This window comes from Centruroides vittatus, unplaced genomic scaffold, assembly GCF_030686945.1.
Source record: "Centruroides vittatus isolate TY-2023 unplaced genomic scaffold, ASM3068694v2 contig_717, whole genome shotgun sequence".
Lineage (NCBI taxonomy): Eukaryota > Metazoa > Arthropoda > Arachnida > Scorpiones > Buthidae > Centruroides > Centruroides vittatus.
Window position 1 is genome coordinate 4,051,427 of NW_027122456.1, and position 16,974 is coordinate 4,068,400.

At 28.2% G+C, this 16,974-nt stretch overlaps 1 protein-coding gene across 1 annotated transcript in view; it reads right to left on the bottom strand.

Annotated features, from left to right (window-relative positions):
• LOC136980705 (programmed cell death protein 4-like) overlaps positions 1–16,381 on the bottom strand; it is a 51,074-nt gene extending 34,693 nt beyond the window's left edge. The window contains exons 1-2 of the mRNA XM_067276894.1: positions 15,671–16,381; positions 2,719–2,825 (exon numbers count right to left, since the gene is read on the bottom strand). Of these exons, the coding sequence (XP_067132995.1) occupies positions 2,719–2,825; positions 15,671–15,950 (387 nt within the window). The 5' untranslated portion in view covers positions 15,951–16,381. The remainder of the gene's footprint in view (positions 1–2,718; positions 2,826–15,670) is intronic.
• Positions 16,382–16,974: the final 593 nt, after the last annotated feature.

The following is a 16,974-nucleotide window of genomic DNA, read 5'->3' on the forward strand; positions in this document are numbered from 1 at the left end:
TCCCTTGGAATAGCCAGTTTCGCCTTCGCTTCGTGTTTCATCCAGCTCCGACGTATTCAAATGACGCTCTAGTCTTGTTTTCAAGTCTACGAATGTACCATTGTAATTCTCAATACCCTCAATTTCTTCATCCAACATCTGTTGAGAACACTTCTCATCCTTTTGTAACTTATCTAATATTTCTTTATCGATGGTTTCTATTTTAGAATATTTTTCCTGTAACTGGGCCAAAAATCCAGCACATGAATCGAAATCTTCAACCTTCGACGTCAGAAATTCCTGCACCCTATCGGTGAACTTTGTGAAAGCACCTCGGTAGGATCCACGTAATCTGATTGAGGGCTCCATGAAGTGAATCTTATTAATTAACCCAAAGAACAAAAGCAGACAAGATAGACATAGAGAAAACCTCGATTCAAGCTCAAATAGAAATAATGCAGAGATGTATTTCCACTAAATCCTCCAATCAGTACTCATTTTCCGCAGTTAAATAAATACTTCCAAACGTAAACAATGTTCGTACAACAATTGTAGAACGTTTATAAGTGAAATCAGTTAGAACCTGACGTCCCTGTTCGGGCGCCATTATGTCGCGTCAGGCCATCCTAGTCTCGTGTAATGATTAATTTTCGTAACTCTCACCTGACCGTCTTGTTCGTACGCCAGGTTCCCTGTCGTATGTCCAATCAAGCAAAAAGTCCACTAAATCTGTCTTTAGATTTTATTCACACAAAACAAAAATCAACTATTTACATTAATTCGGTTATAAGAGCATTCCACTATGTTCCCGCACCTTTTGGAACTTAACAACTTTTTCTTGATGTTGCCAACTCTCGACAAAAAACCAAAATTCCCGCCATCTAGTGGGATGAATGGGTCAACTGCTGATAACAGTTTTCAGCCAAGAACTTCATGCCACTTGTTCTCCAATCTTCATATTCTCAGGACTAAGCACCAGCCGACTTCTTTTTGTTTCCCAAATTAATCTGTTCTCAAAAGAGCTGTGAGCCATTCCAAAGAAGCAGTGATGCTTCAGGAAGTGGTGCTTTCATGGCAGAAATGCTGGATTCCATGCATAGGTAGTCTATGCACTGAAGGCAACAGACTAGCTTCTACAATAGTTAAATACAAATAAGTCATATTTACAAAGTTTGCAAACTTTCTGGACAGAGTTTGTATTAGGATGTGAAATTTCCTACTTCCTGAGTTTCTGGGACTCTACTATATAAGCCAAAAGTATTGTCTTAAAGATAACACTTTTTTCTTACACAGTAGAGTCCCAGAAACTCAACTCTCAATAACTTGACATTCCATAAAACTTATTGTGTCATTAAAAAAAGTAATCTAACTTTTACCTCTTTAACTTAACACTAGTATCAAATAAGTGTTGTTTTTCACTAGCAACACTTAATAGAGAGGTTACGGCTGATGTTTACATCACAAAAACATGTACGTCGGGTGTTCAGCACTGCCTTCCTGAAAGCCTAGAAGTTTGACAATGGCAATGGTGTTTGGAATGTCAGTAGAATCATGCTTGATGCTCCAAATGCCACTGTCAAACTTCTAGGCTTACAGGAAGGTGGCGCTGAACGTCCAACGTATACATTTTTACAATGAAAACATCGACTGCAACCTCTCTAATAATAGCATCAATTCCATGTGTTAACAAAGAATATAATCCTTTTTCTAAGGTGCCAGTGCAAAATGCAAAGATCATTAAAAGCTTAAAAGTAGGCAATGAATAGCCAATATTTTTAAATTAAAATTTAACTACAAATAGGAATAGTCATTATTGGTGCATAATTAATACATATACAAATTTTCACATACAATACTTTTATGAAAATTCTGCTGTCTAGACTTTCTTCATTGCTATGCTGTAAAACTCGCCCCCTTCTAAGTCATATTAAGTCAAATTTATTCTTAGTCTATATCAATTAGACACACATATACATGAGGGCTTATCACACCAGTGAACGAGAATTAAATTACAAAATCTTTAATGATTATCTACAATAAGTACAGCTCTCTTTTTTTGTGATTTATATATTTTTATGAAGACTAACTGAAAAGGGACATATTTAGTCCAAAATGCATTTTAAGTGTTCTGTATAATATTTTGTCAAAAAAAAGAGCTGTACCTTATTGTAGATAATCATTAAAGATTTTGTAATTTAATTCTTCTTCACCAGTGTGATAAGCCCTCATGTATATGTATCTAATTGATATAGACTAAGAATAAAACAACATTAAGGGCTAAAAGCAATAGATTATTCTATTAAAATATTAAGTCAAGTTTGTAGAACTCTACTGTAATATTATTTTATATAGCAAATTATTCTATTCTGGGATTTACTTTCTCTTTAGATAGAATGGACCGCCTATAAAACAAAAACCTAAGTAGGTTTTACTGTATTACTACCATAAAACTTTTTACTTATTTTAATCAACAGAAATATTTGTTCAAATTTTCATTATTCTTTATTTATATTATTAACATTATAGATATTAAAATTATAATTTCTAATTATTATTTAGTACCAAATAATGTTAGTATTTATATAAATAGTAGCTAAATAAATATTTCCGTAAATGCTTTGATAAAATTATACAACTTTTCACATAATTATATAATGTATATTAAAAAAAATTATATTTAACTATTTCATTTTATTCAGTGTAATAATTAAAAACTGATATATAAAAAAAAAGGCTTACTTGACTATCAGAATCATAGTTAGGATCATGAACATCATTGGCAACCATATCATCCATTGTCATTTCAATACCAATTTTTCCCCAAGTTCCTTTTCCTCCAGCACCACCTGATAAAAAAAAAATATATAAAAAAATTACAAATTTTATAAAATTTTTCATATAAGTTTATTTTATATAGTATCAAACAGAAAAGGCCAGAATTGATCAACAAACAAAGTATAGTGTTTTACAATGATAATGCCAAATTTCACACAAGTTTGGTAACTGGTCAGAAACTGTTATAGCTTAGATGGATGTGTTATCACACCAACCATATTCGCCAGGTCAAGAACACTCATATTATTACTTGTTCCAGTCTATACAAATTTTTTTTTAACTGTAAGACATTTACCTGAAATGACAATGTCAAAAATCACTTGAATCAGTTTTTTATAAACAGTGATCAAAATTTTTATGAATGTGAAATCATGCTACTACCAGAAACAATGACAACGGGTATTTGACCAAAATGGTCAATATATAATTCAATAAAATATTTATTTATTATAAAAATACTGCATTTATTTTTCTATGAAAAAACGAAATTACTTTCGGAACAGCCCAATACATATTATACATCAATACATGATGTATAATCTGTTTAAAATTATGCTGCAATAAAGTCTTGAATACTAGCATGGTGGGAAAATCAACCAATATGGATTAAAGTGATTTTACATACATAAGTTTATTTTATTCAATAGTAAATTGCATTTCTTTAATTTTCCATTAATTAGAATTAAGTTTTAATAAGATAATAATTTTATTGTAAGTTTTTCAATCATAAGTTCAGGAAACCAAATTGAATAAAAACATTCTTTTTTAAAAACATCTTCACCTTTAAATTTTTTAAAATGGAATGTATAGTTCATTACAAAGTGCTATTAATCAAAATGTTTTTTAAAAATAAATGTCTTCATCTTCATATTCTATTTTGATTACAGTTCTCAATATTCTCATGAGAAGACAGCAAAAATATTTAAATACTTTTTAAAATACAAATACTCTTAACATTTTTGCTGTTTTATCATGGAAATGAAAATATTAAGAACAACAATCGTAATAAAATGCAAAGATGAAGATATTTAGATTTTTAAAAAATTTGATTAATAGCATTTGATAATAAACTATATATTCTGTTTTGGAAAATTGAAGCTGAAGATTTTCTTAGAAAAAAACAAAAACACTTCTGAATAAAAATAATATGGTTTTCCAAACTAAGTAGTAAAATTATTGTTATTAAGATAGTATCAAGTTCATTCAACATTTGTATTATTATTTCAAAGAAAATATATTTTAATCAAAACTCTTAACTCTAAATTATAATAATTTAGAGTTATGTTTATGAAAAGAAAAAAATATTAACACTATCTATTGGTATTATTATTTTACTTAAAATATTACTACAAGTATTTTCAACAAATTTCAGATTCCATTTTTCTATACTAAAGAAGACAATCTGAAATTTGTTGAAAATACTTGTAGTAAAATTTCAAGTAAAATAATAACAATAGACAGTGTTAATATTTTTTCTTTAACTATCTGGCATCACATAAAGCAATTTCAAGCATTTTATTACTTATGCCATTCAGTTTTTATTATGAATATTTCTATAATTTCGAATAAAAGCAGCATAATTGAATTCTTAGAACATATTTAAAAATAGTCCCAAACAAAAATCATTTTTAAACCATAGAAGTTAACAAATGCTTCTTTCATTTTGAAAGCAAAACAGTATCATGAATGAGTTTCTAAATAACAAAAGTAAATTCAATCATGATTTACTATTTGAAAAAGATCCTTTCTACAACAATAAAAAAAAAAATTCTTTATTTAAGAAATAGAATAGGAATATAATTTTATGTAATTACAAACTGAAAAATGTGAAAAATTACCCTACTCAGTACTTAATAGTCAAATTAATTAATATTACTTAAGAAAGCTCTCTCTCAGACTAATAAATATATCAATTTGCATTTATCTCTGAAGAAATTTACTCAGTATCATTAATAGAAGAAATAAAAAAAGAATGCTAAAGCTAGCATACAATTGTACCTTAGTATAACTACCATAATTTTATGTGGATAATCTGTTGTTTATGCATATTTAAAAAACAATTTGAAATTAGATGTAGGTTATGTGAAGAAACAGATTAAATGCCTATTTTAAATTGAAATTACAAATTCATAAAACAACTTTTCCTTATCATCACATTCTAAACATACAATAAAAAAATATTTCATTAATCAGTGAAAATGAAATAAAAATTATCTTGAATGAGTTTATCTTGCAATATGCTTAAGTTTGCAATAAATATATTTTAATTTATTAATCTGTAAGTTGTAGCAACTTTTTAATGGAAACTGTATTTGATTTTCATTTATGCTACAATCACTAATATAAAGGATATTATTAATTATAATTGTTTTAAATTATTTCTTATCAAGTAAATTTTTGTCTCAACAATGTTACAACTCTATAAATTTAAAGACATCTAACAGATTTATTAGATTAATGTTTTCAAGATATTTTTGGCTTCATTTTCAAATCTTCTTTGGAACATTAATCGGGCCCAGTTATCAACTCTCAAATGTATAAAAATGAATCGGAGTCACATACAAATTCAGTATTGTGCGATCTTCAGTTCACAGAAATACCATATAGCTACTATTAATGTATTTAAAAAGTAACTAGCCCACAATCTATTTTTTATTTTAAAAATGAAAGCTTTAAATGGAATTTACTCAGTTTAAATACATTAAGACAGTAGTTTTTGCATAACTGGGTTCAATTAGTGTTTCAGAAGAACAAAACAAACCTATCTTAACTAAATTTTATGCCTTTGATTATTTGATTACATATACAAAACAATGATTAAAAATATAAAAATTATATTAGTTTTTTTATATAAGTCAATAGAATTGTTTGGCTACTTTCTAAAATTAACAATATATAGTGATGTCAAATAACAGGAAGACAGATAAGAGTTTCCTTTAAGATAAATAAAACTATCAAAATAAAATTATTTTTATTTCTCTTAATATCTTTCTTGATACTATAACAGATTTTTTTAATGAATATTCTTGATGTATATTAATATAAAATAAAATATTAATAAATCTAGAAAATGACATTAATTAAGTCAATGCCAAATAAACTGTGGAATTATAAACTGGGATATAACAAGGCTAGTTTAATGATTAGATATAAAGCAATAGATATAGATTGCAATCTAACAGCCTACCTACAGCAAAATTTCTTTATATCTAATCATTAAATTAGCCTTGTTATAGCTTGATTTATAATCCAGCAGTTCATTTGACATAACCTATTGAATCAGGTTCATATCTGCATATCAATTAGGTTAAGTTTATAATATAAAACAATCATGTTTACTCTAATATCTGCACTTGATATTGCTAATATTTATAATCAATTTTATGAGAAAACTTTAAATCTTGCTAACAACATTAAAGAATAAAGTTTCCCTATTGAAAAAACAAAATAAATTCAATTATTCTGTATAATGAATAAAGATTATATTAAATACAAACAAACAGTCTTCAACTTCCATACATAATGTATTATTTCTAAAAATATATATAAAAGTCAAATGTGTGAAAGTTTTGTTGCATATTAAAAAAGTAGTTACAGTTCCAGAGAGCAAAAGAAAGAAAAAAAAAAAGAAATTAAGAAAGCTTTTATCTTTTATTACAGTAGAAACTTTTATTTTTTTACAGCAATTATGTTATAATAAATAAATTATTTGAAATGTTAAAACCATAAATTTAAATAAAAAAAAAAATTTATTTTAACAAATGATTTTGCTATTACTGAAACTAAAACTAGCAGAAAGCACCAATGCATCACAACTCAAAATGTTTATTTTGTCAAATGAAAATATAGGAGTCCAAATTTGGCACATGAAAAGTAATTTAGATGTATAAAAGATCAATTATCCAAAAGTTGAGCAGTTGTAGTTCAGTTACAGATTCTTACCATCCTAATTTCCTACCAAAGGAAAAAATACAGAGTGAGAGAAATGTTTACTTTGACATTTATACAGATGTAAATAAAAAAGCATTGCACGAGTAGCCTAAGTGCATAGTTTATAATGCATTAGTTCCATCACAAGGTTTACAATAAATTAATTAATTCAGTCAAAAAAAAAGGAACCTGTTTACATTGCACAGTAGTTCCAAGCTTAATTTAGTTTAGCTTTAATAAAGTTTAGCTTAATTTAGTAATTAAGTAGTTCTGTACTTAATTTTTCCATCTCTCCCAAGCACAAAGACAGCAGAAGGAAATTATTAACTTAAAAGAAGAAAACCAACATTATATAAAATAATTCTGTGTGTACCGTCCTTATAATCCAAATAATGATTCTGGTAGACAATCATACAGCAATGGTTAGGAAAATTTTCGTTTATTTAATCAAATGCATTTCGGGTTGGTTTATCTCCCAACCCCTCTTCAGTGCTGTTAAAGAATACAAAATATGGTATTATATAAAATAATATGAAAAACAATTACAGTAGAGCATCGATTATCCGACTTAATTGGGGACTGGGGTTGGTCGGATAACCGAAAAGTATGAAAAAATACATTATTAGTATAGTGTATTAGGCCTGGTTTAAATACTAGCCTCCCTTTCATGGTCAAGCCAGTGCTGCCAGCTAAAACATGCAAAAATTTAACAAAAATAATATTAAAGTAGCCAGGACATAACCAAATATTGTAGCGCCACATCACTAGCGGACATTTGAATTTGCTGACTAGAACGCGGTCGGTTAACCGATAAGTCGGTTAATTGGGGGTCGGATAATCGATGCTCTACTGTAGTTTTATTTTGCTATAGTATATGTTAAAAATGTCTTCGTCCTGGTGCAGTTAGAAAGCACTTGCGGAATCCACATATTGTCTCTTGTACATTTTGTCTTGTTTCTTCATAACACATACTCATAAACACTAATGTGAAATGATTATAAAAAATTGTCCATTGCCACAATGTCTACTAATTAGTAGACTATGTAATGTTGACTCCTTTTATAAGCATCATGGGTCACGACAAAATTTGTGAATATCACATTTTTAATTTGCATTTTGTTCTTATGTTTGAAAAATTTATGTTTTATCACACAACTTCTTTGCAATTTACACATTACTTTTTGAATGAATTAATTTATTTTAGTGTAAATATTGTAGAGAAATTAAGACCTTCTCTTTTCTATTGGTTTCATTTTAAATAGGATTTAAAAACTAGCAGAGCCATAAAGTATATCCTTTTTCTCTTCCACAGCATTTTTAACATGTTTTCATCATTGTGCAGGCAAGAGATATAGGTCAGTTTAAAAATGGCATCTCTTTATCATATCATCTAATATAGAGGAATAAAGAGCTGTGCTGCAACTGTTTTGAACAAAAGGAGAAAAACTTACAAATCCATGCCAAAATGTTGAAAATTATTCCAAAGATTACAGGAATTATTCCAACATTCAGGAAGGATGAATAAGCTTATGCAATGAACAGCAAATTCAGAAGATTGCAGAAAATATTCCTGCCTATGGTTGAGATTTTCGCTACATCCATTCTACAGATCGACTTAGTGACTACCATCTAAGTTGGCCCAAAGAATAAAGTTTCTCAGGAGGAAGAAGTTTCAAACTGACAAAGAACTGAAATCTGAGGCTCAATTCTCAAAAAACCGACTTTTGGAAAACTGTGAAGCACTAAGACAAGTGAATAAATGTTTATGGTTCTTATATAGAAAAAAATATCTATATTTATATTTTGTTTTGTGTATTCCATTGTAATGCATTATGTAAAAAAGAAACATTACTTTTTGAAACACTCTAGCATATAATATATATATTATAATCAAGGGTGTTTTGAAAAGTAATACCTTTACTTTTAAATTTTTAGAGATTTTTAACAGTTGTTTAAAATATATTTTCTGTTTTACAATGTTGTATTTAGTTAATATATTTACATTAAATTTCCATACTAATGAGACACATTATAATTATTTGAAAGTCATCATGTTTATTAATATTTAACATAGATTTGTTGGCATAAGAAATGTTTTCTTATTATCAATTAATATAATAATAAAAGTTGTTTATTAATTTAAATAATTAATGGTTAAGTTTTTGTACACAATAAATTAAACTGTTATGAAATTTAAATTTTTAATTACTAAAAACTGAAAAACCATTTAACCGACAAATATGACGACAACATTTGTATTGATATGAATATGTTTCATCATTACATCATCATCATTAATTAAATATAATGACAAGAGTATATGAGTTTTACCTCAGGTGTAAAATTTAACCATGCTACTGAATAAAATAGAGCAAGGTCATCCAGTTTACAAACCTAGCATCAAAACAAAAACACATTGTCAAGGTAATGCATTTTTAAAACTAATTGTATTGTTTGCATTGATAAATCATTTCTATCATGTGTGTTTTATCAATAATTTGCTTATTTATAAATCATTTAGATATAAATGCTAACAATATATATCAAGTTTATTTAATTTTGCAAAGAAAATTCATCAGAACAAACAAATGCACACGGATTTGTTTTGAAAATAATCTGGACCTTAAGATACGTGTTTAGCTATCAAGCCAGTCTTTGGTATATTATATACTAGCTGATGTACCCAGTAATGTTCAGGTTATATTAAGAAAACATCAAATAGGTAGGTTCAAAAACAAAGGATTTTGTTAGTGACTATATACTGTACATTGAATACTTTATCACAGTGTCAACAAACTTTGTTGTTTTTTTTTTCTTTCATTCTTCCTAATAAAATCAATTTTTTATTTTTATTTTTGTCTTTGTGTAGTCTTGTTCCATCACATTTTATACAAATGATGAATCTGTATAAAATGATGTTAGTAGAGCAATCTGTAACAAAATAATTTAAAGTAATATATTTCAAGAGGTAAATTTATATTTCAAAGAAATAATAAAAGTAAATAGGAAATAATAATAAGATTTTTTTAAAATGCTTTCAAAATATTCATGCATCATTGGGCTTTGTGTCAGATGCAATAAACTAAATTACTAGTATTCACATGGAGGAATACTGATTAAACAGCATCATAATCACTTAAATCATTTGAACTGTGGATCATGATTTTGTTAATAATTAAATTGTTTATTAATTTACTGTTTCCAAAATGAAAATAACTAAACATGAAGTTAAACATATTGTGATGTTTTTGTTAGTGGATTGCTCTGTAGGTAGGATGTCAGAAATTCATTTCCTAAAATAAACTTTTATAGTTATTTGAAAAAAATTTGTGGTCTTTGTAAAATTTTTCCTATAAAATATGATTGAACAGGTTCATAGAAAAGTATATAAACAGCAAATAAAAACTCCTTCCTATCCTTTTCATTTTGGATCGACTTCTCATGACCTTCCTTGCCTTTGTTTCTTCCTAGGTGTTCTGTGCAGGATAGGAAGGAGTAAAAAAAGCAGATCTAAGAGGAGAAAGGGAAGAAGTCAAAGTAGATCTCATAGAAGGAATGGTTGCAGCAGAAAGAAAATAGAGCATCAAGAGAATAGTAATCTTGCAGAAAGGATAAATTTCCAAAAAAATTGAGAGTAAAGAAGAAAATTTAACCACACTGCAAACCCAAACATCTACAAAGGTTTCACATTTCTAAGCCACAACAGTCAAAAACAAAATTTTGCTTTTATAATTTATAAGATTTACAAATCCACATTTATTTTTCACTTTTTTAAAATATTCACACAATCATTCAATATAACTGACAATACTTTCTATTAATAAAAAATTGATTATAACAACACGTAATTCTGTAAATAGCTTCATTAACATTTACATAACTATAGAAATAATTTTTCAAGTTTAATTGTTTCAATGAAGTAATTTGTTTTACTGGAAAGTAAAACACAGTATACTGTTTTAACATTAAAATGATTTTACCACCATAAATTTTAAAAAATATGAACCATCTGATTTATCACATTATTTTTCTGCTAATAATTAGCATATTGATTAGAAAATATCATAAAAATCAAGGTCAGAATTACATAATAGAACAAACATATAAACAGGTTCAAGAAAATCATAATAATAATAATAATAAAATTTATACACTTCACTTACTAATGTTCAGTTCATTAATACATGAGAAAAGCTGATAAAGATGGGACGAATATCAAGTTAGTCAATTAAAGATGAACAATTAATTGGAATTATATAATCATCTAATTGTATGATTAATCATTAACTAATTGTCAGGTATATTTTTTAAATTTATAAAATTTCATTTTTTTAAAACTTGAGTTTTTATAGAGTTTTTTAATCATTTAAACTTAATTTAACCTTAAGAAAGGTTTAAACAGCTACACACACCAAATGTTAATATAAAATGAAACACATATCATGGTCTGTTGGCATTACAAAAGTGTAACAATTGTACAACAAAGTTAGCTTAAAAAGCAATAGAAAGTAACTTTGAATCAATTTGGTTGCAAGTTTCCCTTCTAAAATGCTGTGGGGATTGAAAAACATTTTTTATATGGGAATCACTTTACATCTCATTGTTGTCGTCGTGCAACTCTCCCATGCTGGATATACTGAAGTTGTGGACAGCACTGTTTAGCCTTCTAAGATTCTAAATCACATTGTTTATGTATTTTAATTCATCATTATTTATGTAAATGTATTCATTCATTATTATTTATGTAATCCATTTATCCATTTATTCCTGATGTTTTATTTTACATTTCATTGTATTTTAGATTAATGTATAATTTTGTGAACTGTATATATATAATTTAAATTTCCAAGCATATGGAGGACACAATTTTGAAAAAACATTAGTTGATGTTTGGATTCTTTTTCTTGAATTCAAATGTCTTGTTCTCTGGAAGCTCTAATAACAATTCTGTCTGAATAGGACAGTTTTAGACTTTTGAAAGTACTTGCAAAATAAATTTCATTTTTTTTTTGTAATGCCAACAGAGTGATATAAGTGTTTCATTTTATAATTAAACCTACCCTTTTTAATGTGAATTATACACTTAATAGTTTTATACTAATGCAATTCTGAACAAATAGGCACAATGACTAATATTTTTCCATCATTAATTGATAAATTAATTGACTTATATCACAATTAATTCCACACATCAAATATACTTTAAGTGCAATGTGGTCAGAAAAACAGTATTAAATAATTGGCAGTGTGATAACAATCTACTTGTCTAAAAATGAAAAATTTCTTTCAAAAACAAAGACAGCAGATGATGCTAAAAATTAATCAACCAGATATGATAATTGTCTATGAATGAGACTGAAACTTATTTATTAAAAAATTTCTAATATTTCTAAAATTTATTAGTACCAAACATGAACATTTTCAGCAATAGCAATTAATGTGATTAGTATGATTAATGATTAGCAAATGATTAATTGGTACGTCTCTAAAAGCACTATTAGTTCAGAATATTCTAAAAGTGGTTTCAATGTTTTCACTTTTGCTAAAAGCCTAATGACAGCATTCATAACAAAGGATCTCTTGATCCTTTGTTATGAATACTGTCATTACAGTTACAGTTATTGTCCCAATTTGGTAATTAAAATACTAGTTAACTGCATGTTTAGTTTCTAATCTAACCACTTTTCCATTTAAGTATAATGTTGCCTTGGCATAATCTATTGTGTTAAGCAGAGCAAGCAAGTCTTGATTTTTATGAAGATTAGTTCAACTCTTTTACTTGTTTTTGAGCAATGAGTGAAATTTTTATAATACAAATACAATGTCTAACATCTAAATAGGAACCAGTTTTTTAAAATACAATACTACTTTTACTAGTAGTGCTGCAATATAACATGTTTTACTTGTTGGGACAAATTTTAATACCTAGATGTTGCAGAATTTTCAATGAAAAATTTGTATTTTGAGACATTGATTAAGCAAAGAAATAAAAGTATTAAATAATAAGGATGAAATGAAAATAGTACGTATCATTAATTACTATTCACTTTACTTTTAGTATCTGAACATTTATTTAATTAGAGTTATAAATTAATCAATAAGGATGTAAATGTTGTAACATAAAAAAACAATTTTTAATATTTATTCTCCTCACTGATAACTTAAGATCTTCAATCAACCCAATATTTTATGCAAAATCAATGTAGAATTCACTTTGTAATTAATAAAGTGAATTCTACATTGATAAATAAATAATTTTTGAGAAATAAAATAAGAAATGAAGTACTGAGTTTTTTCTATTCAAATCTAATAAATATATGTTGCAGGGATATGATAAAAGTGGGGATTTGGTCAAATCCCTAAGAGAAATGATCAATTTACTGAAGATGTTAAAATGACAATTCTATAGTCATTTCCCTAAAAAAAATAAGTGATTTGATTAAGTACCTGTACTATTTTAGTGAAAAGTTAAAATAAACATGCAATATGTGGAAATAGTATAAAAGAAGATTGAAAATTTTATGCTACTTATGCCAAAAAGAAAAGAAAATTATAGATCAAAGGGAACATGCCGCAAAATATCTAAAAATATCAGCTGAAAAAACGGAAGATTTATCATTGAAGAAATTTAAGGACGTGATAGTGAAATCCACAGTTTTGGTTGATGTACCTAAGGTAGATAGCGGTCCATTAGATGGAAATAATATTACGGGGATAGTATTAGATAAAAAAAATGGTTTACACCAAATTGGTACTTCAGCTGACATTATAAAAGATTGGCTTCCTACAAACGCTCCTCAAATAGCTACAACCACATTTACCGAAACCGTCCCACCAATAAAGCTAAGTTTGTGAGGAATTGCTGGAAAATTATCTTTATTCAGAGGTCAAGGGTTTCAAAAATGTTCCTGTGAAAAATCCAAGGTACAATGCAAAACAAATAGGTGTGTCTTAATGTCCTCTGTAACTCCAGGTGCCACAAATCTAAGTGTTTCAATAAAAATAAACTTGGCATTATCTCTATCTTTTCATATAAGTACTTCTTACTTTGTTGATTCGTTTTTTGTCATTTCACGAAACCAGTTTAGAGATTTTATCAAATCACTTCATTTAATTAGGGAAATATCAATATCGAACATTTATTTTAATATCTTCAGTAAAATGATCATCATAGGGATTTGACCAAATCCCTAAGATGATCAAATCCCCACTTTTATCATATCCCTGCAACATGTATATATATATATAAATCATTAAAAGAATCAACGGTTTTTTCAGTAGAAATTAATTATTTGACTGATAGAACAAAGTGTAATGTTTCACTATTAATATTAAATCATATTCTAAACAACCAACCATAAAAATAGTGTGACAATAAACATTAATTTTTATATTTTTGTCAAATTTAATATTGTCAGTAGCAGCTGCATTCAATATTTCCAAATGATAAGGTGAGAGCAATGTAACAAAAATCACACCCAACATTTTATGCAAAATCAGTAAAAGACTGTATTTTATTTTGATTATCATTTTCCAGATATTTTGCAACAACATTAACTATTTTACTTAATCCTTTAAGTACTTTTGTTTTTACCATTAAGAAATGAAAAAAAATCAATTATTTTAAGAGGAAATTAAATACTTTCAATATTTTCAGAATTAAAGATTTCATTTTAAACTTTAAATGAGAACATATGGTTGCAAAAATATTTAATTCCCAATGGTTTCAATAAACAAAAAGGCATATCATATGATTATTATTATATGACTTTATGATTCACAATATTTCCATAAAATTTTTCTAAAAAGCCATATAACATTTAAGAGAAGAAATATAAGTTTCTGATTTCATTTCTCATTATATATTATATAGATACTATACAAAAAATTAATATAAAAAGACAATAAAATTCAATCAAATTTTGAATTTAACTGTTAGCTTAAAAATAAATCAAGTAATTTAAAATATGAAAAAATATAAATCGCATTTCGGTAACATTAAATTTTCAAATGGACAAACAAAAATATTGTAGGCCAGTTTTCAACCGTCATTTTTTGAAATCAAACTATAATACGTAATACGCTTGAATAATTGTGTGATGACACTTTACTGATAGAATTAAACTTTATTCTATCAATAGCATTTTTAATGCAAAAATATACCAAATTGAAATTCTTCCAAAAGTTATCAATTCAAGAGAACGGCACAAACATTCATAACTTAAAAAACAAATCCTTTATAGAGATTCCATTTTACGCTTCTTGTTGTTAATAAATTACGAGAACAAAATTAAAATTTGCACTGCGGTCTTCGAATACTTTTAAAACGTATCGGAAAACATAAAATTCGACTTTCTTGTCAGAAGAACGAAGACGCTATTATCGACATAATTTATCGACGATTAAAAAATGTATTTTTTGAAAAGTATTAAATTTGAATAATTTCTTTGACACGTATCAATTTCCCAAGCCTCAATTTGCACATAAAAAAAGAGTAAAATAAAAAAAAAGCTGAAAATTATTTTAAAAAGTTAACATATTTGGAGCATTTTTTTGTTTACATCTAATTAGTATTCAACATTACTTAATCAGAAAGGAGTTACATAATCAGTCCTAATTCACTCACACTACTGGAAGTGATACAAGTGAAAAAATTTGCATTTAAAATTATAATACAATTTGTTTTCTGGTAGAAAAGCACTTTTTACTCTCATAACACAGTAAGATATAATAATTGCTAAATAGTAGAGTAAAGAGTACTGCTACTATTAGCAAGAATTACACAGAAAAGAAGGAATTACGAATGGAAACTTGGAAATTAGATAACATATGCGGTAGAATGGAGCGACATCCATACTGCTAATGATAATGACAAAGATGTTTGCTGTATTGACGTGAAAAGAAAGGGAGATAAACGGAAACTCACCCTTCTTGGGCAAGCCTCTTCCGTGGCCGTTTCGAGGCCTCCTGCTGTTCTTGGCGAATCTGAGTACGGTGCCGTTCGAGCCACAGACCGAACCGGCCGAAGCTTCTTTACAGGCCAGTAACTTGGAAGGCCTCTTGGCCTTCCTCTTTAACCTGTCGTCGGCGGTAATATTGCTTCCGGTCAGCGAGTCTAGAGTACCGTTGCCGTCCAGCTCGCTGCCATCAACCAGGTTAGAGTCGGCCACTTCGACCGTACCGTTGGTTAAGCCTAGCGACGTCATACTTTTTGCTGCCAGCCGAATCGACAGAGATCGTTGGTCCGAATATCACGGTCGGTCGACAATGACAACGATGAATATCTCTTCCGCAGATTACGAATCGGTCGGGTGCCAACGTACAGATACACAAACACGAGTAAACCCTGTCGCGATGCTTCTTCCTGCTCCACTCTTCTCTGATAGTCTTTGGGTGACGGTAAAACCCGGGACGGCAGAGACGAAGAAAGAAAGTCGGTCAAATAGATTATAATTTTTAACGAAAGAACGAAAATTTCGTCGTCTTTGCTCGAAAAAACTCTAACTTCTGATAGTCCGAATAGTTTCTTCCGGAGTAGCGTTGGAGTAAATCTACCAGATAATAAAAGTCGGTCGGCCGACCTCTTCTATTGGTGGAGAAACTGGTAAACAACTTCCCTACGCCAATTGGCGTGCTCGTACTTTCCGGTTTGATACGGAGTTACGTACTGTATATAGATTAGAAAGTGACGTTTCCGGCGGACGTAGCGATTGGACCGAGTAGGCTCGTGCTCGTCGTCCCGTAAAGTCGAATAAATTCCGTCCTAAGGTGAAATGGGACAGAGACACATTAAGGAAAAACTTCTCATTTTTTTGCAAATATTTTACCAGTTAATAACGTGAAAGTAACCGATTTTTATATAAAGTTGAAAGGGAAAATGTGATAGGAAAAGACATTTTTTCGACTTCACATTTCTTTAAAATTAATGGAAAAAATGTATATTATATATTATATATTATATATATATATATATATACAAGTTATCCTTTGACCTTAGAAATACTCGTTGACTTGGTAGTCGGTTTGACCTTGAAAAAATCGCCGTTGGTCATTTTGCATCGATAAATCGGATAATTAATTCCAATAATGTGACCGAAATCATATATTTTGCTGCATTATAAGGTGGAAATTAAAATTTGCATATAATTTATCCATTAATATAAACAGATTTGGATGAAATCATCGTTAATAAAAATATCTCGTTTATCATTTCTACTCCTCTGTAACACT